The sequence below is a fragment of the Solea solea genome, chromosome 1, assembly GCF_958295425.1.
Source record: "Solea solea chromosome 1, fSolSol10.1, whole genome shotgun sequence".
Classification (NCBI taxonomy): domain Eukaryota; kingdom Metazoa; phylum Chordata; class Actinopteri; order Pleuronectiformes; family Soleidae; genus Solea; species Solea solea.
The window spans coordinates 12,985,562-13,000,703 of NC_081134.1; the positions used below are offsets into that span (position 1 = coordinate 12,985,562).

At 41.1% G+C, this 15,142-nt stretch overlaps 1 protein-coding gene across 4 annotated transcripts in view; it reads right to left on the minus strand.

The window, feature by feature from the left end:
* LOC131468963 (dipeptidyl aminopeptidase-like protein 6) overlaps positions 1-15,142 on the minus strand; it is a 90,518-nt gene that overhangs the window by 46,160 nt on the left and 29,216 nt on the right. Inside the window, exon 1 of one of the 4 annotated variants that reach the window (XM_058643742.1) lies at positions 13,229-13,399. The exons of the other annotated variants lie outside the window; for them this stretch is intronic. Within the exon in view, the coding sequence (XP_058499725.1) occupies positions 13,229-13,270 (42 nt within the window). The 5' untranslated portion in view covers positions 13,271-13,399. Of the gene's footprint in view, positions 1-13,228; positions 13,400-15,142 lie in introns of those variants that run through there. 4 annotated transcript variants of the gene reach the window in all.

Sequence of the window (15,142 nt, forward strand, 5' to 3'; positions counted from 1 at the left end):
GCAAAGGAACAGAGCAATCTCAGAGAAGAGCCAAAGACAAAAAGCGTGAGTCACAGAGCGAGAGAGGAAGATATGTTTGGCGCCTGTGATGAAAGATGATCTTGTTGCAATACAGTAATATCTTCACTGCCTATCATCATCCACAGGAGTTTTATATTCTCTCCGCAAGTGGATCTACAAATCCAGAAAAATGCATGGAGCAAACTCTAGAAGCAATTTATCCTGGAACCATAGAATTGCTATGCAATTATAATATAATAATATAGAGTGACTCATGAAATGTGTTGAATGCACCAGGAAATTAAAAAGGTGCAATCTGGCTTAATCTCAGATGCCATCTTTGTTCTTAACGCGCTGATATGAAATTAAATGCTGCAAGATCATTCGATTAGGAGAAGAAAGGAAATGCTGTCAACTGAGATCGTACTTGCGGGTGATGTTTTCTGAATGTGAGACTAAAAAGGGGTTCATTTGTTCGACTGTGTCTGTGCTCTCTCATGTTCTGATCAACATCATCACCGTTGTCATGTTGGCACCACGAATGTGACAACAATGTGGCCCTGCATCAATCACAGTCTCTCTTAAATCTGAACTCCCATTTTTAAAGCCACCTGTGACGATACCAGCTCTCAATTATATCGGTTTATCATCCGTCCGTCCATTTATCCATTTTCTACCACTTTATCCTCCACATGAGGGTCGCGGGGGGCGCTGTGCCAATCTCAGTTCACGTAGGGTGACAGACGGGGTTCACCGTGGACAGGTTGCTAGTCCTATTTTCCTCTAAAACCATTTAGAAAATTGACATCACGTTCTGTTGAAGAATATCTAAATCTAGAAATTCAGACCATTAACTCCTAAGGAAAAAGTTTATAAACGTATAAACATTTTCTTACTTCCTAGTTAGCTTTAACTGGCAAACAGGACATGGTCCATGGTCTAAAGCCGGGGTCTCGAACTTGTGCCTGTGGGCCATTTGCGGCCCCAAAAATCTATTTCACGCAGCCCGCCACTTCAAACCAAGTTTGTATTATTTACAGATTCTTTTAGCACAATCAATTAGTTTTTTTTATTGTGAACTATATATTATTCCACTTTTATTTTGAAACTCTGTAATGGAAAATGTATGGAAAATGTCACAAGTGACCCCCAGTCAGTTCAGGTCTCTTTAGACCCCCTATTTAATGGCAGATACACTTATCCAGTCAATATTGGCACTGACATTTTATAGCAATGACATTGATGTTAATGATCTACATTAATTTCATTTCCTCACCCATTAAAACACAACATAAATTCCCTGTCCTCACGTTAACATGACATTTTACATAAAACCTCACCCTATGTCACTGTGCACAGAGTGCTGCTATTGTAAAAGCCCAGAATAAAAAGTCTACACATTCAATCACCACTCCAGCAAACAACAACTCTTATTACAAGGGACGTACACCTGAAAAGGGGAGAAATAATGAAAGATGCATTGACACAATCTTTCCTCAGGTCATGGGTGTAATGACTGAGGGGAGGAAAGCCGAGTGCAGTGGCAGGCAGCTCGACAGCTATACGCTCCTCCAGATGGAGCCCTCCAGCAGTTACAACTAGTGTTACCACGTCTGGTGATATGATGTCTTAAATGTAAAAGCATAAAAACATACAAAAAATACTGTACTGGAACTGCTGTAACAGACAGTGGACATTTAACTCTCATACAAAATGTGATTATACAGATTACATCCGTCATTTGGAAACCATAACTATAGAAATGAGTCAGACCAAAGTAATGAAGGACCAGTCCTCCCATTCTCTCCATTTCCTTCTTCTTCTTTGTTGGTTTATATATCAGCGGAGGCGTTCTTCTTTGTTTGCGCCGTAAGCTCCCGCTTCAATATTCGTACAGGCTGCTGGAGAGACATGACAACACAAGATGACCGCCTCCAATAAGCGATGCCCTTTTCGACAAACATATAAAAACGGAACAATTTGAAAGTGGTAGTGCACCTATACGCATTATACTTAGCGTGTTTTGCCAAGAATATTTGAATGAATGGATGAATGAATGAATGAATAAATGAATCAGTTATTCCCCAAGAGTCAGGACCCACAGATGAGTCACAAATACATTTGCTTTTGGTTTTTTCCCCCCCAGCCTTAAACTGAATGAAGATTTACATCTGCAGAAGGCTACGTCTCTAAAGGATAACTGCTTTATCAAAGTAATATTATTTCAGAAATGGCATACATATCAGTCACAGACGTTAAATTATGCACATATTTGCTCTTGATTCATGACTCATGGGTTACATTGTGAATTGGGTCACAGTTTGGGACACACACACACACACACACACACACACATTCTGGTGGAAGTGTAATTGAGGCAGTCACTTCAGTCAACTTAAAAAGGTCATGCATCATACCAAACACAACATTTGGCAGTGCTGTCACTGTGCAGCTTCACACATGGCCTGAGGGAACTGTACGGACCAGCTCAGTGCAAAGACAGATTTCAGCACCTCGTCTGTGGACAGCTCCAGTGAGACAAGCCTAAAGAGGCTGGTTTCCCCCTTGTTAACTTTTAACCAACACACATTCACATCATCCAATTCAAGTACAACATCTTGTCTCGTCGTGTCTGTTTTGCACAGACAATCCTCAAATGTGTGACATCCTCAGTTACTCAGTGAAAGATTCAATTCATCTTGCTGTCTCCACACAAGCTTCTGACAATGAGCGGACAATGAAAGCCAAACAGGACAGTATTTACAAAACAAGCGCTGCATTTAATCCAAAGCAAACATAGGGAGTGCTTTAGTGACCTGCGGCCAAGTCTAATATCCACGACAAGGGACTCAAACACAGCGAGGGGCACAAAGACTGATTATCACTGGAAAATACTCGTATAGGTTCTGGCAACAATATGAATTACCATCCAAGGGAACAAAAGACCATTAGGTTTAATGTGGAGAAGCAAAATAAAATGAAGCCAGATGAGGTCGGAGTGTGCCATCAGCCGGTGCCTATGGTTTTTTTTAACAGAACACACTCTCCTTTAAGTAAAATTTTATCAGCTAATTAAAATCCTTGTAAATTCATTTATATGCTGCCTCAGACAGCATCTCCGTGTGGCATCTGTCAGATTAATTCTGTCTTCCAAAGCTTCTATACAAGTGGTTTGCATGGACGTGGAGTGTTGGGAGCAACAATTGCTCATTTATCTAACTGTCAGTGAAAAAAACTTGGACTGCATGCTAGCTCCCTCCAGTGATCACTGTGTTGTCTGACATCTGGATGCTGGTGAAAGCTTAATAAATATATGATTTTTTTTCTCTCTCTCACAAGACAGCTCCTGTTTTTAGAGGTTTTTTTTCCCCTTGACTTTTTATTATTTCATTTTCAATAATACAGGCATAAATCGGGTTTTAATATGCAGGTCAGCAGGGTCATAGAGTTATTACATATGCACATAATTTCTCTTGATGAATGGGAGACAAGGTGTTCTGAGGGAGACTGTGAACGGTGGATGTAAAAGTCTAAAAACCCTGAGCCTTCAATCAAGGCCATTAGTGTGCCATTTTAACCCAGAGACAGAGGGAGAGAGAGAGAAGAATACCTTTTACTTAAAAACCAAATAATTATCAGCTGTGCTCTCTCCAAACACCGAACAGCGCACACAGCCACAGTCACTACAAACGAACAATGCCAGGTAGGGAGCCATTATATGCCGTGGTTCTCTGTAGCACAAATGCACAGCTGGTCATTCTGACAGCACAGTACTACTACAGTGATGACTATGGCAGGAATATTATAGTGTACTATTACCGTCAATACCCTAGCTTTGTATTAAATTGTACATTTGCAAACCCGGTCATATTCACATTAAGTAAAAACAGTGTCACAGAACTGCCAAGGCTAATTTTGCTCATGTTAATGTGTCATTCATTGTTAATGAACAAGTCATGTTCTAGGACTTTACCCACGGGCACTAAATATGTTAATACGTGATGTTTTATTATGTGCAGCATTTTATACCTTGAGAGTTTTAGCTGTTTACGGAGGGGAGGGGAATTCTTGTTGTTTCCCTCCCTTTCTTCAAGAAAACTAGATCCAGATTCAGGCAAAAGATGGTACAAAAATGCGTCTGACAGTCCTCACAACAATAGCAGCTGGAGAGTTCACCAAAAAACGGAGAAGGTTCCTGTATTCTGGAGTAAAAATTCGGATTTTAGGATAGAAAGTTACATTTCTTCAAACCCATCGAGGGCAGTGGTTTCAGCCACCCAGGGCTCTCTGTTGGTCTGAGGGATTGGATTTAAACAATGAGCAATAGATGGTTGTGTAGAGGGAGTGTGATTCTTTAGGGAGGGTGATTCAGCCAATGAGATTATGTGGGGGAGATTTGGATGGAACAATGGATGTATATTTCAGTAGTGCCTGTCTGGGGGAGGTTTGGGGTGTGAATCAGATGACGTGAAAGGAAAGAGGTAGTGGTGGCTTTGGAAATGTTAATCTGAAGGGGTAGCATGTTAATGTGTGATTGCGATTGTGCTGCAAACCTAATTGCCCCACAGGGATAATAAAGTTATCGACTGCTACTATATAAACAATATTAAAGGAGCCTGAATATGCAATGGTATTACCAAGATCTCAAAAGTAGTTCACTAAAAATTCACAGAGTCATTGCAAAGATGCAAGAATGAGGATGAAGTGATTTGAGCTGAGGAACAAGAAAAAAAGCAAAAAAAAAAAAAGCAGACGACTTTCTCTGGAGCGACTCCACTTTTTGCTTCTACTCTACTGTTTTTGAAAGTGACGCCAATGAAAATGAAGCCCTGGCATGCGTTCAGTGAGGAACTACTACTCTGTTGCATGTGTGGATCATAGTCTAAGGCACAAACAGTACTTCCAGCTTTCATCTCCCCTTCTTCATGTACACTCATGTCACTCATGTCAGCTGGTCACTTCTGCACATGAGCCTAATCATCGTGTTGCTGTGCATTAGTTATCTTACTCCACCTCACAATTTTTACTAACTCTTCACAGTGTCATGTGACCAATCATTCTTTATCCTTCATCACCATCATCAAATGGTAAATAGTCTATATTTATATAGAGCCTCTCTAGTCTTGATGACTAGATCACACGCTGCCAGCACAGCCATCTGGAGCAACGTGTGTCTTGCCCAAGGACACAACGACATGTCGACTAGCGCAGCTGGGAATTGAACCCACGACCTTTGAGTTGAAAGATGACTCGCTCTATCACTGAGCTACCATCACCACCAGTGTCTGGACTTCATGGGTTTTTCAAGTCACTGCTCAAAGGCGAATTTCCTTGGCTCCCTACTGCAGACAATTTGTATAAACTTTAAATTTTCTTTTTATTATTATTTCACCAGGTTAATCTTACTGAGAACAAGAATTTATTTCACAAGTGTGACCCGGCCATAAAGCAGCGGCACAGATACATTGAAAGTCAGAACACATAAATTAAAAACATTAAAATTAGCTCACATAAAACCACAAACAAGCTGGACTCCAAACTCTTCACCAAAATCGTAAACTCCCTCTGGGCTTTGAAGCTGGAGATCAGACCGTAGATTATTCCACGTGTCAGGCTTCTGCTTTCTTTCCCAAATCACTTCAAACCTTAGGAACAACAAACTGCAGGCTGTCCAAAGAACAAGGACGGTGGCTTCCATGTTTCCATAAAAAGGTAAGAAGGACTTACTAAGAAGTGAATGAGGCAACAAATACACAGTGACGACCGCTTCACTTCAGGGGAAAATATAACAAACAAGCAAATACATGAAACAAGCAAACAACAAAAACTGAACCAGTGTGGCAGTAATCCAATCAATCAACAGTAGCAGTTGATTTAGGAACAAGCTGTTTCCATTCAGCCACGCTGCCTGCTGTCAGCCCAGGCCAAGTCAATCATCACTCATGTCCCCTTCACCCTGTGGCCTGCTGCGACTCTTTCAGCTATCCAACTGGCATCGCACCTGCCTGAACCTGAGTGTAAATACTCCTGCTTGTAACTCCACTCCCCTCTGCTGAGCTGCAGCTGCAACTCACAGGTTTAAGATAAAAGCCTCCTCCACTTTGTAGTTTATCACCGATCATTACTTAAAGGTCGTCAATTTGCCCCAGAGGGAAGACAAAAGAAAGTTTTCAGACTGCAGCGAGAGGCAGTTCTTCACGGCTTGGACATTAACAGATTACACAGAGGTAATTAACAAACTTACACAAGACTTTAATCAGACTCATTATTGGTCTTTTACCAAGAGAGGACTTTCCAGGGGAAACAATTAATCTACCATTGTCTCATCGGGACTGTTTGTGCACACACACACACACACACGCACGGGTTTGTGCCGCAATTTTTTTCAGGACACTGCACTGACTTCCTTCTATTTGGACAACATAAACAGAGCATTATCCCCAACATGAACTATCACCAGTTCATGCCGAACTGTAACATTAACTGAACGACAATTCAAGGCTTAGACCTAAACTTAACCAGTCCCTCAGAAATTATCTTCTGCCTAATCAGGACCAGGTTTTGACTACTGACACACACATGTTTGTACAGCATATGTAGTGAGGACATTCATAAACATAATGCCCTAACCTTAGCCATCACAACTAAACACCTATAGCCCTTAACCTAAACCCCATTCTAGCCTTAACACTAAAGCCGTCTTAACACTCAAATAGTAATTTTGAGCAGTGACAGAACGTGAGGAGCAGCCAAAACCTCTTCACTAGGCTTATACATACGTTTTGGTCCTCACAAAGATACCCATACAAGAACACACACACACACACACACACAACTATAAAAAAAGAATCACTTTAACCTTTTATCATTCCTTTTCCTCTGGGTCTTTATTTGACCCTCATCAATTCTTAACAGCTGCCCCATTGGTCACCTGACTTGTTAAGATATAACAACAGTAACAGTCCCATTACTCACTGTCACTGAACCTGTGGGTTTGTGTTATATAATAGTAATAGTAGATTGTACTAGGAGTAAAAATTAAGTCCACGATCAACCGATTGATAATGTTATTTTAATCAGTTGATGCACAGTAGTTTGAAACAAAACTGGATTTCTGGCATAACGTGTACTGTTAAGTGTATTATTGTATTCTCGTCCTTAGGCTGATGAGTCTTTTCCCCCTATGATTACTGACATATACACACAATCCAATATAGTGTGACTGAAGCAATGACATCCTCACACCTTTTCAGTTTAATTACGAGGACCTGTCAGTGGATGCTTTTAAATTCTCTATTTAGCACAACGTTCAGTCACTGCTTTAAACACTAATTGGACTGCATTTTATACCGCACAGTATGTCAGTTTGCCTTATTAAACAATGCTCACATCTGACAGAAGTTTCTTTTGTGTTTCACACTCTACTATGTCGCTCCTTAAAAATAATCCTAATCCTATGCAGAAACCCAACCTCACTCCTGGGAACCGGAAACACGCTCAAGCAGCACAACCTGCGCAGCACAAGGGAACTTTCAGCACAAGACTTTCATCTCGTCTGCACAACAGACCGCAGAGTTTTTCAGTAAATGCTAGAAAAAAGAAAAAAATAAGATCCACACAGCTCGGAGTCTGACAAAAGCATTGGCCCCCGGAGATCGGAAAGGTACGCTGCCAAAGGAAAACTGCACCCTTGGAGAGGGTGAGTGAGAGGGAAACAAACAGTATTACAGTACGAAGGTTGTCAATAATGGAGGCTCACACTGTCTTCTCAATTTGGCCTCCATGGTAGATCTCAGCAGACCAGGACACCCAGACACTCAAGGGTTCATTTACTGCCAGGGTTAGACTTTCATCTGATGGCTGCTGCTCCGTCCTTAATTTACCAGACACTTTTAAAAAGCGTGGCCTCAATATCTCCAGGGTTCGGGAGTCTGCTCTGAAAAATCAAACTTAAAAGAAGGAATCTCAGAGCACTCAGGGCCACTGCAGACCTGAGCAGAAACTCCAGTATTTGTATTTGAGAAAAATCTTCATTTTACTACAAAAAAAAAAGGTTTAATGCACCAGCTCACTAGTGCTGAATATCCATCCATCCATTATCCACATGAGGGTCACGGGGGGCCGCTGTGCCAATCTCTGCTGACATAGGGCGATAGGCGGGGTCACACCCTGGACAGTTCACCAGTGCATCGCAGGGACACATATAGAGACAAACAACCATTCACTTTCACACATATGGTCAATTCAGAGTGTCTAATTTACCTAAACCCCAATTTTTTTTCCCCCGATGTCTTAAGGATGAAGATGTAAAAACATGATTTTATGTTTTTACATTTATGCATAAAAGATAGAACAATCAAAATAATGGAAACAAAAAAAAATAAAAATCAATTCAATGAAAATAAATGACAGCTTTTTTAATACACCAACTATGTCAATTTGATTTGATTTAGAGTTAATTTTGATTTGAATACGATTAATTGTTCAGCCCTGAAGCTCACACATTATTCCTTCTTTATATTAATTATCATTAATTAGTTTAATTTACATGAATGTTAGAGGAGTTTTTGACAAGAAAGTTCAGTTACCTCACTAAAGATTCTTAAAATGTTATGACATAAAAAAAAAAGACTTCGATATGAATGTGCAAATACTTTTCTTTTACAATGTTAAACTACTAAAGGAAATGTTGTCTGTTCAGAGGAGTCCATTTACAGCGTTTATTAGCCTTTGACTGGCTTCCAAACTTTGATGTCACAAAATCCTGGATTTGGAGGCGAGAGGGATGTTTTCACATCAGTGTGAAAAGTACAAAGACGCTTCTTTGTTGCTCATTTTAAACCAAACACACACACGGGATGAAGATTTCGTGACATCAAAGTTTACAGTCTTTGTCGACCACAAATGACTTCAAACTTCACGAGACACTTTGATGACATGAACTGATGAAAAACACCTAACGTTTTTGGTTTTTTTTCTCAGCGCTGCTGCAACTTCACAAACACATCCAGAGGCACCTTTATGGAACTGAGCAAACAGATTATCCAGGTATATGTGAATCTGATTGTAAAACACAACAGCGGGGAAATTCTGTCAACAAGGAAACAGTAAAGCATAGTTCATTAAGTTTAACGTGTGGGCAGCTGGTGTATAGACAGAAAGACATGAACAGGAGGAGTCAGCATGCATTTGCAGGGCATTAACCCATCTGCTGATCCCGTCCTTGTAAAACAGACTTACTAGCCTCATGAACTTTCATGGGCTCATCAAGGACTTACAAGAGGGTTGTAAAATGAAAAGAGAAGGAAAAAGTTAACTCTGCATTTTGGCAAGTGCAGTACTTATGTAAATGTGTCAGACATAAAGTGCGGTCATAAGAGCAATAAAGGAGGAATTAACAGCAACTCATGCTGTACATTCACATTACGGGAGTAGCAAATCAATCGAATAAACAAGAGTCACGGTTGTAAAAAATAAAGTCAGGTATTTAAAGGGACACTGCATGTGTTCTGACTGTCGTTGTACGAGGTATTGACATATAATCAATTGTGTCTCTATCGGCCTCGCACATGCGACCATTTTCATGAACCCTCCTGGAAGATGGACACTCTTTCTTACTGATAACATGGTTTCCATCATGTACAAAAGGAAAAGGAAAGTTTTTAGAATCGTAGCAAAATCTACGATATCCACTTTCTTTGATTGTTAAATGGTGTTTCATGCTAGAAATGGAAGTTTGCTGGTCTAATGCTGCCCTGTTTGGTAAGTTTGTGCCACTCATGTTGCCTCTGTCGCACGGTCATGTCGCTTTGCGCTAATATAAGAAAAATCAGGCCGTACCTAACCCAACAGGCTGCCCAGCTCCTATAGTACAGGCTTTGGTCATCTCACGCCTCGACTACTGCAGCGCCCTGCTAACAGCACGTCTGGTCTTCAATCAGCCTAAAAGGGCACATGTCACCCCTCTGTTCATTGAGCTCCCCTGGTGGAATGAGCTACCAGGCGCTACCAGAACAGGGGCGTCCTTGTCTATCTTCAAGAAGCTCTTGAAGACCCAGCTCCTCCAAGAGCATCTTCTGTCCTAGCACTTACCTTACCCCCCTCTCCTTCTGCACTTGGATCCACCTCTGTACTCTCACCTTCTTTCAGTACACTGCTACTATCCAGTTAATTTCTTTTCAGGACTACTTCTATTTTGCTTATTCCTCTTTTGGATAAAAGCGTCTGCTAGATGTTTAAATGTGAATGTAAATCCCAAATGAGGGATTACATCAGTTGCGAGATATCATGTTTGAAGTCACTGATGAAGCAGTGGATTAAAAACTCCTATGCGCCCGGATGTAAAATTGCTGACTGTCTCGGTGGACTTTGGCACAGAGAAGTGAGTGGTTAACAAAATGTAGGCCGTGTAATGGCAGGCTATAGTGACAAATTAGTTCCTAAGATATCACAGACTTGAGTAGGTATGGGTTTTATTCGTAATTTGTCTTGACAGCAGCAATGTTATTAGTGAGAGTCCGTGTTCCCATTTGTCATCACCTCATACGACCACACTTCTAAAAGGCTGAACTATCCCTCTGAAAGAGCACAGTTGCTCTTCTATTCTTCTTCAGAATGCAGATGGAGATGCATAGAGGAGCGGATAAATACAAATTAGAAACATCTGAATGAATAGCACATCATTCATTGTACATCAAGGTTTTCATCATCAGGCTAAAGCACATCTCACTCAAGGACTCACTGCCAACTAACTGACAATTTCCCATTTAGTTTATGTTTAATTATTCTCTTTATCTCTTCCTTTTAGCGTTTCAGGCGTAAATGAGGCATTTCGCACACAAACACAAAAACAGAGATGAAGATTTAATAAATGTCCCCCCAGATAAAAGCCAACTATACAACTGTGCTTAAAGCCACTTTTCTCTGTCACCAATAGTGAAGGGTAAAATAATCTTACATACCTTTTTTTGGATTTTCACAAAAAGCCGATTTTCAAATTTACTTTCATTGCCAAATGGCAGATAGACAATTAAACGGACCTTTGTGGCTCTGTCAGAGAGACACATTTGATCATCACAGAATGTAATGAAAAGATACAGCCTTAACACTTAGGGTTAGGGTTACCTAAGCCTCAAAAAGTCTGTCTGGAGTTTTGTGCTTATTTTAACCATAAAAGGAGCAAAAAAAGGTCCTTTTTCCCAGAATAACTTTCAATAGCTGGCAGTTATTGGCCAAGGACAGACTAAGGAGTGGAGGGAGAACTCCTTAAGACCCTCTATGACTCAGTAGTGGTATCTTTTTTGGAATGGTTGGTGCTGGGGCAGACCACTATCACAGCTGCGGACAGGAAGAGGCTGGACTGACTGATTAAAAAAGCCAGCTCTGTCCTTGGATGTCCCTTTGACCCAGTGGAGGTGGTGGGAGAGAAGAGAATGACTTCCAAGCTATCATCTCTGATGGACAATCTCTCCCACCCCCTGAAGGACACCATCTCAGCACTGGGCAGCTCCTTCAGTAACAGACTGCAACATCCTAAATGTCTGAAGGAGCGCTATCGCAAGTCGTTCCTCCCTGCAGCTGTTAGACCGTACAACAAGCACTGCTCTCAGTAGACCATAACCAATCCTCACTCCTCCCTACCATGCCCAATATACTGTAAATTTAAAGTACAATATACTAATAATATAATTTCCCATGTTCAATCTTTGTTTATAATGGAAATATCAAGCCCATACTGTGTATATTCTGCAAACAGTCTATGATGTACATTCTACATTCTTTTTTATATAGTCTTAGTGTTAATATCTTTATATATTGTACTTTTTTTTGGTAATGCATATTTATTATTTATTATCTTTATCTTTACTGTCTTTGCTGATGTAACAATGTAAATTTCCCCACTGCGGGACAAATGACGGACTATCTTCTATTGAGGTTTTATTGAGAAAAAACACTGTAGTTGTACATTTTTTTACAGGTCTTACTTGTTAATTTGAAATTTGAACAATATAAAACATATTTAAATGAACATTTGCTTGAGTCTCAAAATAATGGAAACTATGTACAGGCGTTTTTTCCAACTCTCTCCTCTCTGGTGAAAAAGACGCTGTTTCTCTGGCTTTCTGCAACAGCGCGAGTGAAATGACCATAATAACCACCGTTGGATTTTTTTTTCCGATAGCACAAACCGTTGCGTAATTACACTTTGCATGGTGCTCGGTATTAAAGGCTTAATATTGGCTGTTGTTTTGAAAAATAATGTTAACGTCAAAACGGCAAGACTTGTTAAATTGTTGAAATACTGATGTCAACTTGTACTGTGTTCCCTGTGTTGACCATTTCAGTTCGGTGTGATCATTAGCACTAAACATAATGTAGCTTATTTTCAGTGTGCGGTTAGCTCATCCCATCAACTGTTACCAGCTCACTGTTTGTGCTGCGGAGGTCCAGCTTTGTCTAATGGGGTGCATATTAAATATGTAGCCAAGTAAAAAAGCTGATAATGCACGATAAGAATGAGGAAGCACTCTATGCATTACACTGCAATCTTTGCTTAACCACAGTTAATGCCTGGAAGTCGAATGCATTAAAGTATTTCGGTGCTGGATCCTGCTTGTCTGGTTTACTTGTCAGCACAGTCGAGAAAAAAAGATTCAGGAGAAAATGTTAGAAGAAAAGAAAAATACATGTTATATTTTATTTATATACAGGTTAAGGTGCAGCTGGAGTAAAAAAAAAAAAAAAAAAAAGAAGTATGAGTGATACCACACTGGATTTTACTCCATAAAACTCTGTTGTGGTGGTACTTAATATGTATTTACAACAACAAATTGCCCTTCAGCACGTCCCTGGAGTCTGGTGATGAAGTTTACCAGCTGTCAAGTTCATATATATGTAATGACCACAATTTTCGCAGCAAAATAACAACAGCTTACTGCATTGGCTGTCAACTACAAGTGCTCATTATATCATCACACAGCTTGAAAGCTAAATTAATAAATAAAGTGCTCTCACTGACACTTGCTCAAGCCTGACAACAACAGCAGCGTGTAATTTCTTTGGAGAATCTACTTCAAATGCTTAGCAACGCATTGATGAAAAGCACAATTAGAGAGAGAGAGAGAGAAAGAGAGAAGTGGACAGCAACGATCCTCACACACGGCAAATAAGTGAACAAATGCAAACACGCGTTAACACATGTCCCTGTTCAGGTTGCCAACGCACTCACCTTCCAGAGTCTCTCCACCCGGGACAACTTGCGTGTTTTCATTGTGATGGAGCAGCTGCATGTGAGTGTCAGTGCGAGGAAGAGAGTGAGGAGTGATGTGGACGCAGGGAGAGACAGAGAATAATGACCCGTTCATAAACGAGACACACCTCAACTCTCAGCACAAATAATCCCGACGTCAGCATCTCAGCACTAAGTTCCACACTTGAAGCATGAGGTCTGTGGTGTGTGTGTGTGTGTGTGTGTGTGTGTGCGTGGGCGCGTGTGTGTGTGTGCTGGCAGAGACACTTTTCAATCCGAAACGCTGCCCCTGCTTCCTCGGGTGAAAACAACATCGTCATAAAGAGCCCAGAATTATCCAACGGGAACGGGTCGCACTGGGGGAAGGTCACGTTAATGTCACTGAGGAAGAATTGGACAGAACAGTGTCTCTCCTCCGTTGACCACCCACAGGAACCTCTGACACACAACTCTGGTGGAGGAGATGGAGGCGATTGGCCCCCTTCACAACAATCAGCACCGAACCACTTACCTGGGCCATTAGCTGCATCTTGCCGTTCAGCTCAGATCAGCATTACACACCACACACAGAGCCACTTTATGGTGCTTTTTAACCAGGGTTGTTTATCCTGCCTCTCTGCTTCTGTTCTCCCTGGAGCCATTTACCCACAACACTGTCTTTCTGGACTGATAACAGAGCTTCTTTCACAGCTACAGGCCGATGCAGGTTAGAATTTCTTTGAAGTCTTAGCTCAGAAGAACCTAAGAGTCCGTGACCCCCGTGACCCTTAAGGTGTCAGCAAGTGCACATACTATCTGTGCCCTAAGGAATACTAAATGAAGTGTCAGATGTGACAGTGACTGTGCTCTCTGTGCGTGAAGCCTCTTTAACTTGTAAATGATTTAAAACCACTCAGAAAACACAGACTTACAGAAGTTAGGCTTATACTTCAAGCCGCGCCTATCAATATTTTGCACAACATGAAAGAAAGTAGATTATCGCTCAACTCAGGCCTAAGGAAGTACTTCCTTCAAATGATTGTTTTTTTCTAGCCACACTAGCACCAAGTCAGAGATTAAGTTTGTGGGTAGAAGGTGAACATAGAGGAGCATTCAGAGGCAAAAGAGTCACACGTTTGTTTTAAATGTTGGTTGACCACTTACATTTACCAGGTGAGCAGAAACATGTGTAAATATTCTGTTCTACTGCCCCCCAAATGGCAAAAAACAACAACTAAGTGTAGACAACTTTTACTTCACCCGAAAAACATACAACATAACCTAAAAGACATTTTCTGATTCAGAATCAGATGCCAACCCACATTTCTACAGGTAGAAACTTAAAGTGCATATTTTTGGCTCAATCCACTATGAGGCCTTCCTATACATTCGCCTATAAAGTGTATTCCCGTGATGCGTCAGCCAACTGGGGAGTAACAACAATCATCACATTTTGACTTTCCGTTCTTTGGCAAAGTACAATTTGACAGGCTGCCAGCTTCAGAATAGCAAATCACTCAGTAGTTCTCCAGCTCTCTGCACCTCCACCACACAAAAAACAATCGTTATCTCCCCTATTTCTGTTCTGCTCCACGGGCGCCGCGCGGAACAATCATCACAAACGTCTGCGCTTGACTCCCAGCTTGGGGAAAAGCAACCTGACTACCAGCTTAGAGGACGAGGAGGGGGATATTGGCTGACGATGATGAAATACATACGCAGCTGTGCGGTAGCGACAGAAAAAAGCCCTCCACACACTGACAATTACCAACAAGTGCCTGTAAAGAAGTGAGCAAGTATACATACTCATTGTCACAACACACACTACTACTTTAGAGCCAGGATGCAGCAAACAAATACTTGCTCTGATGTCGAATCTGACTAATGATGAGCGTCCTAAGAAATAGAAAATAA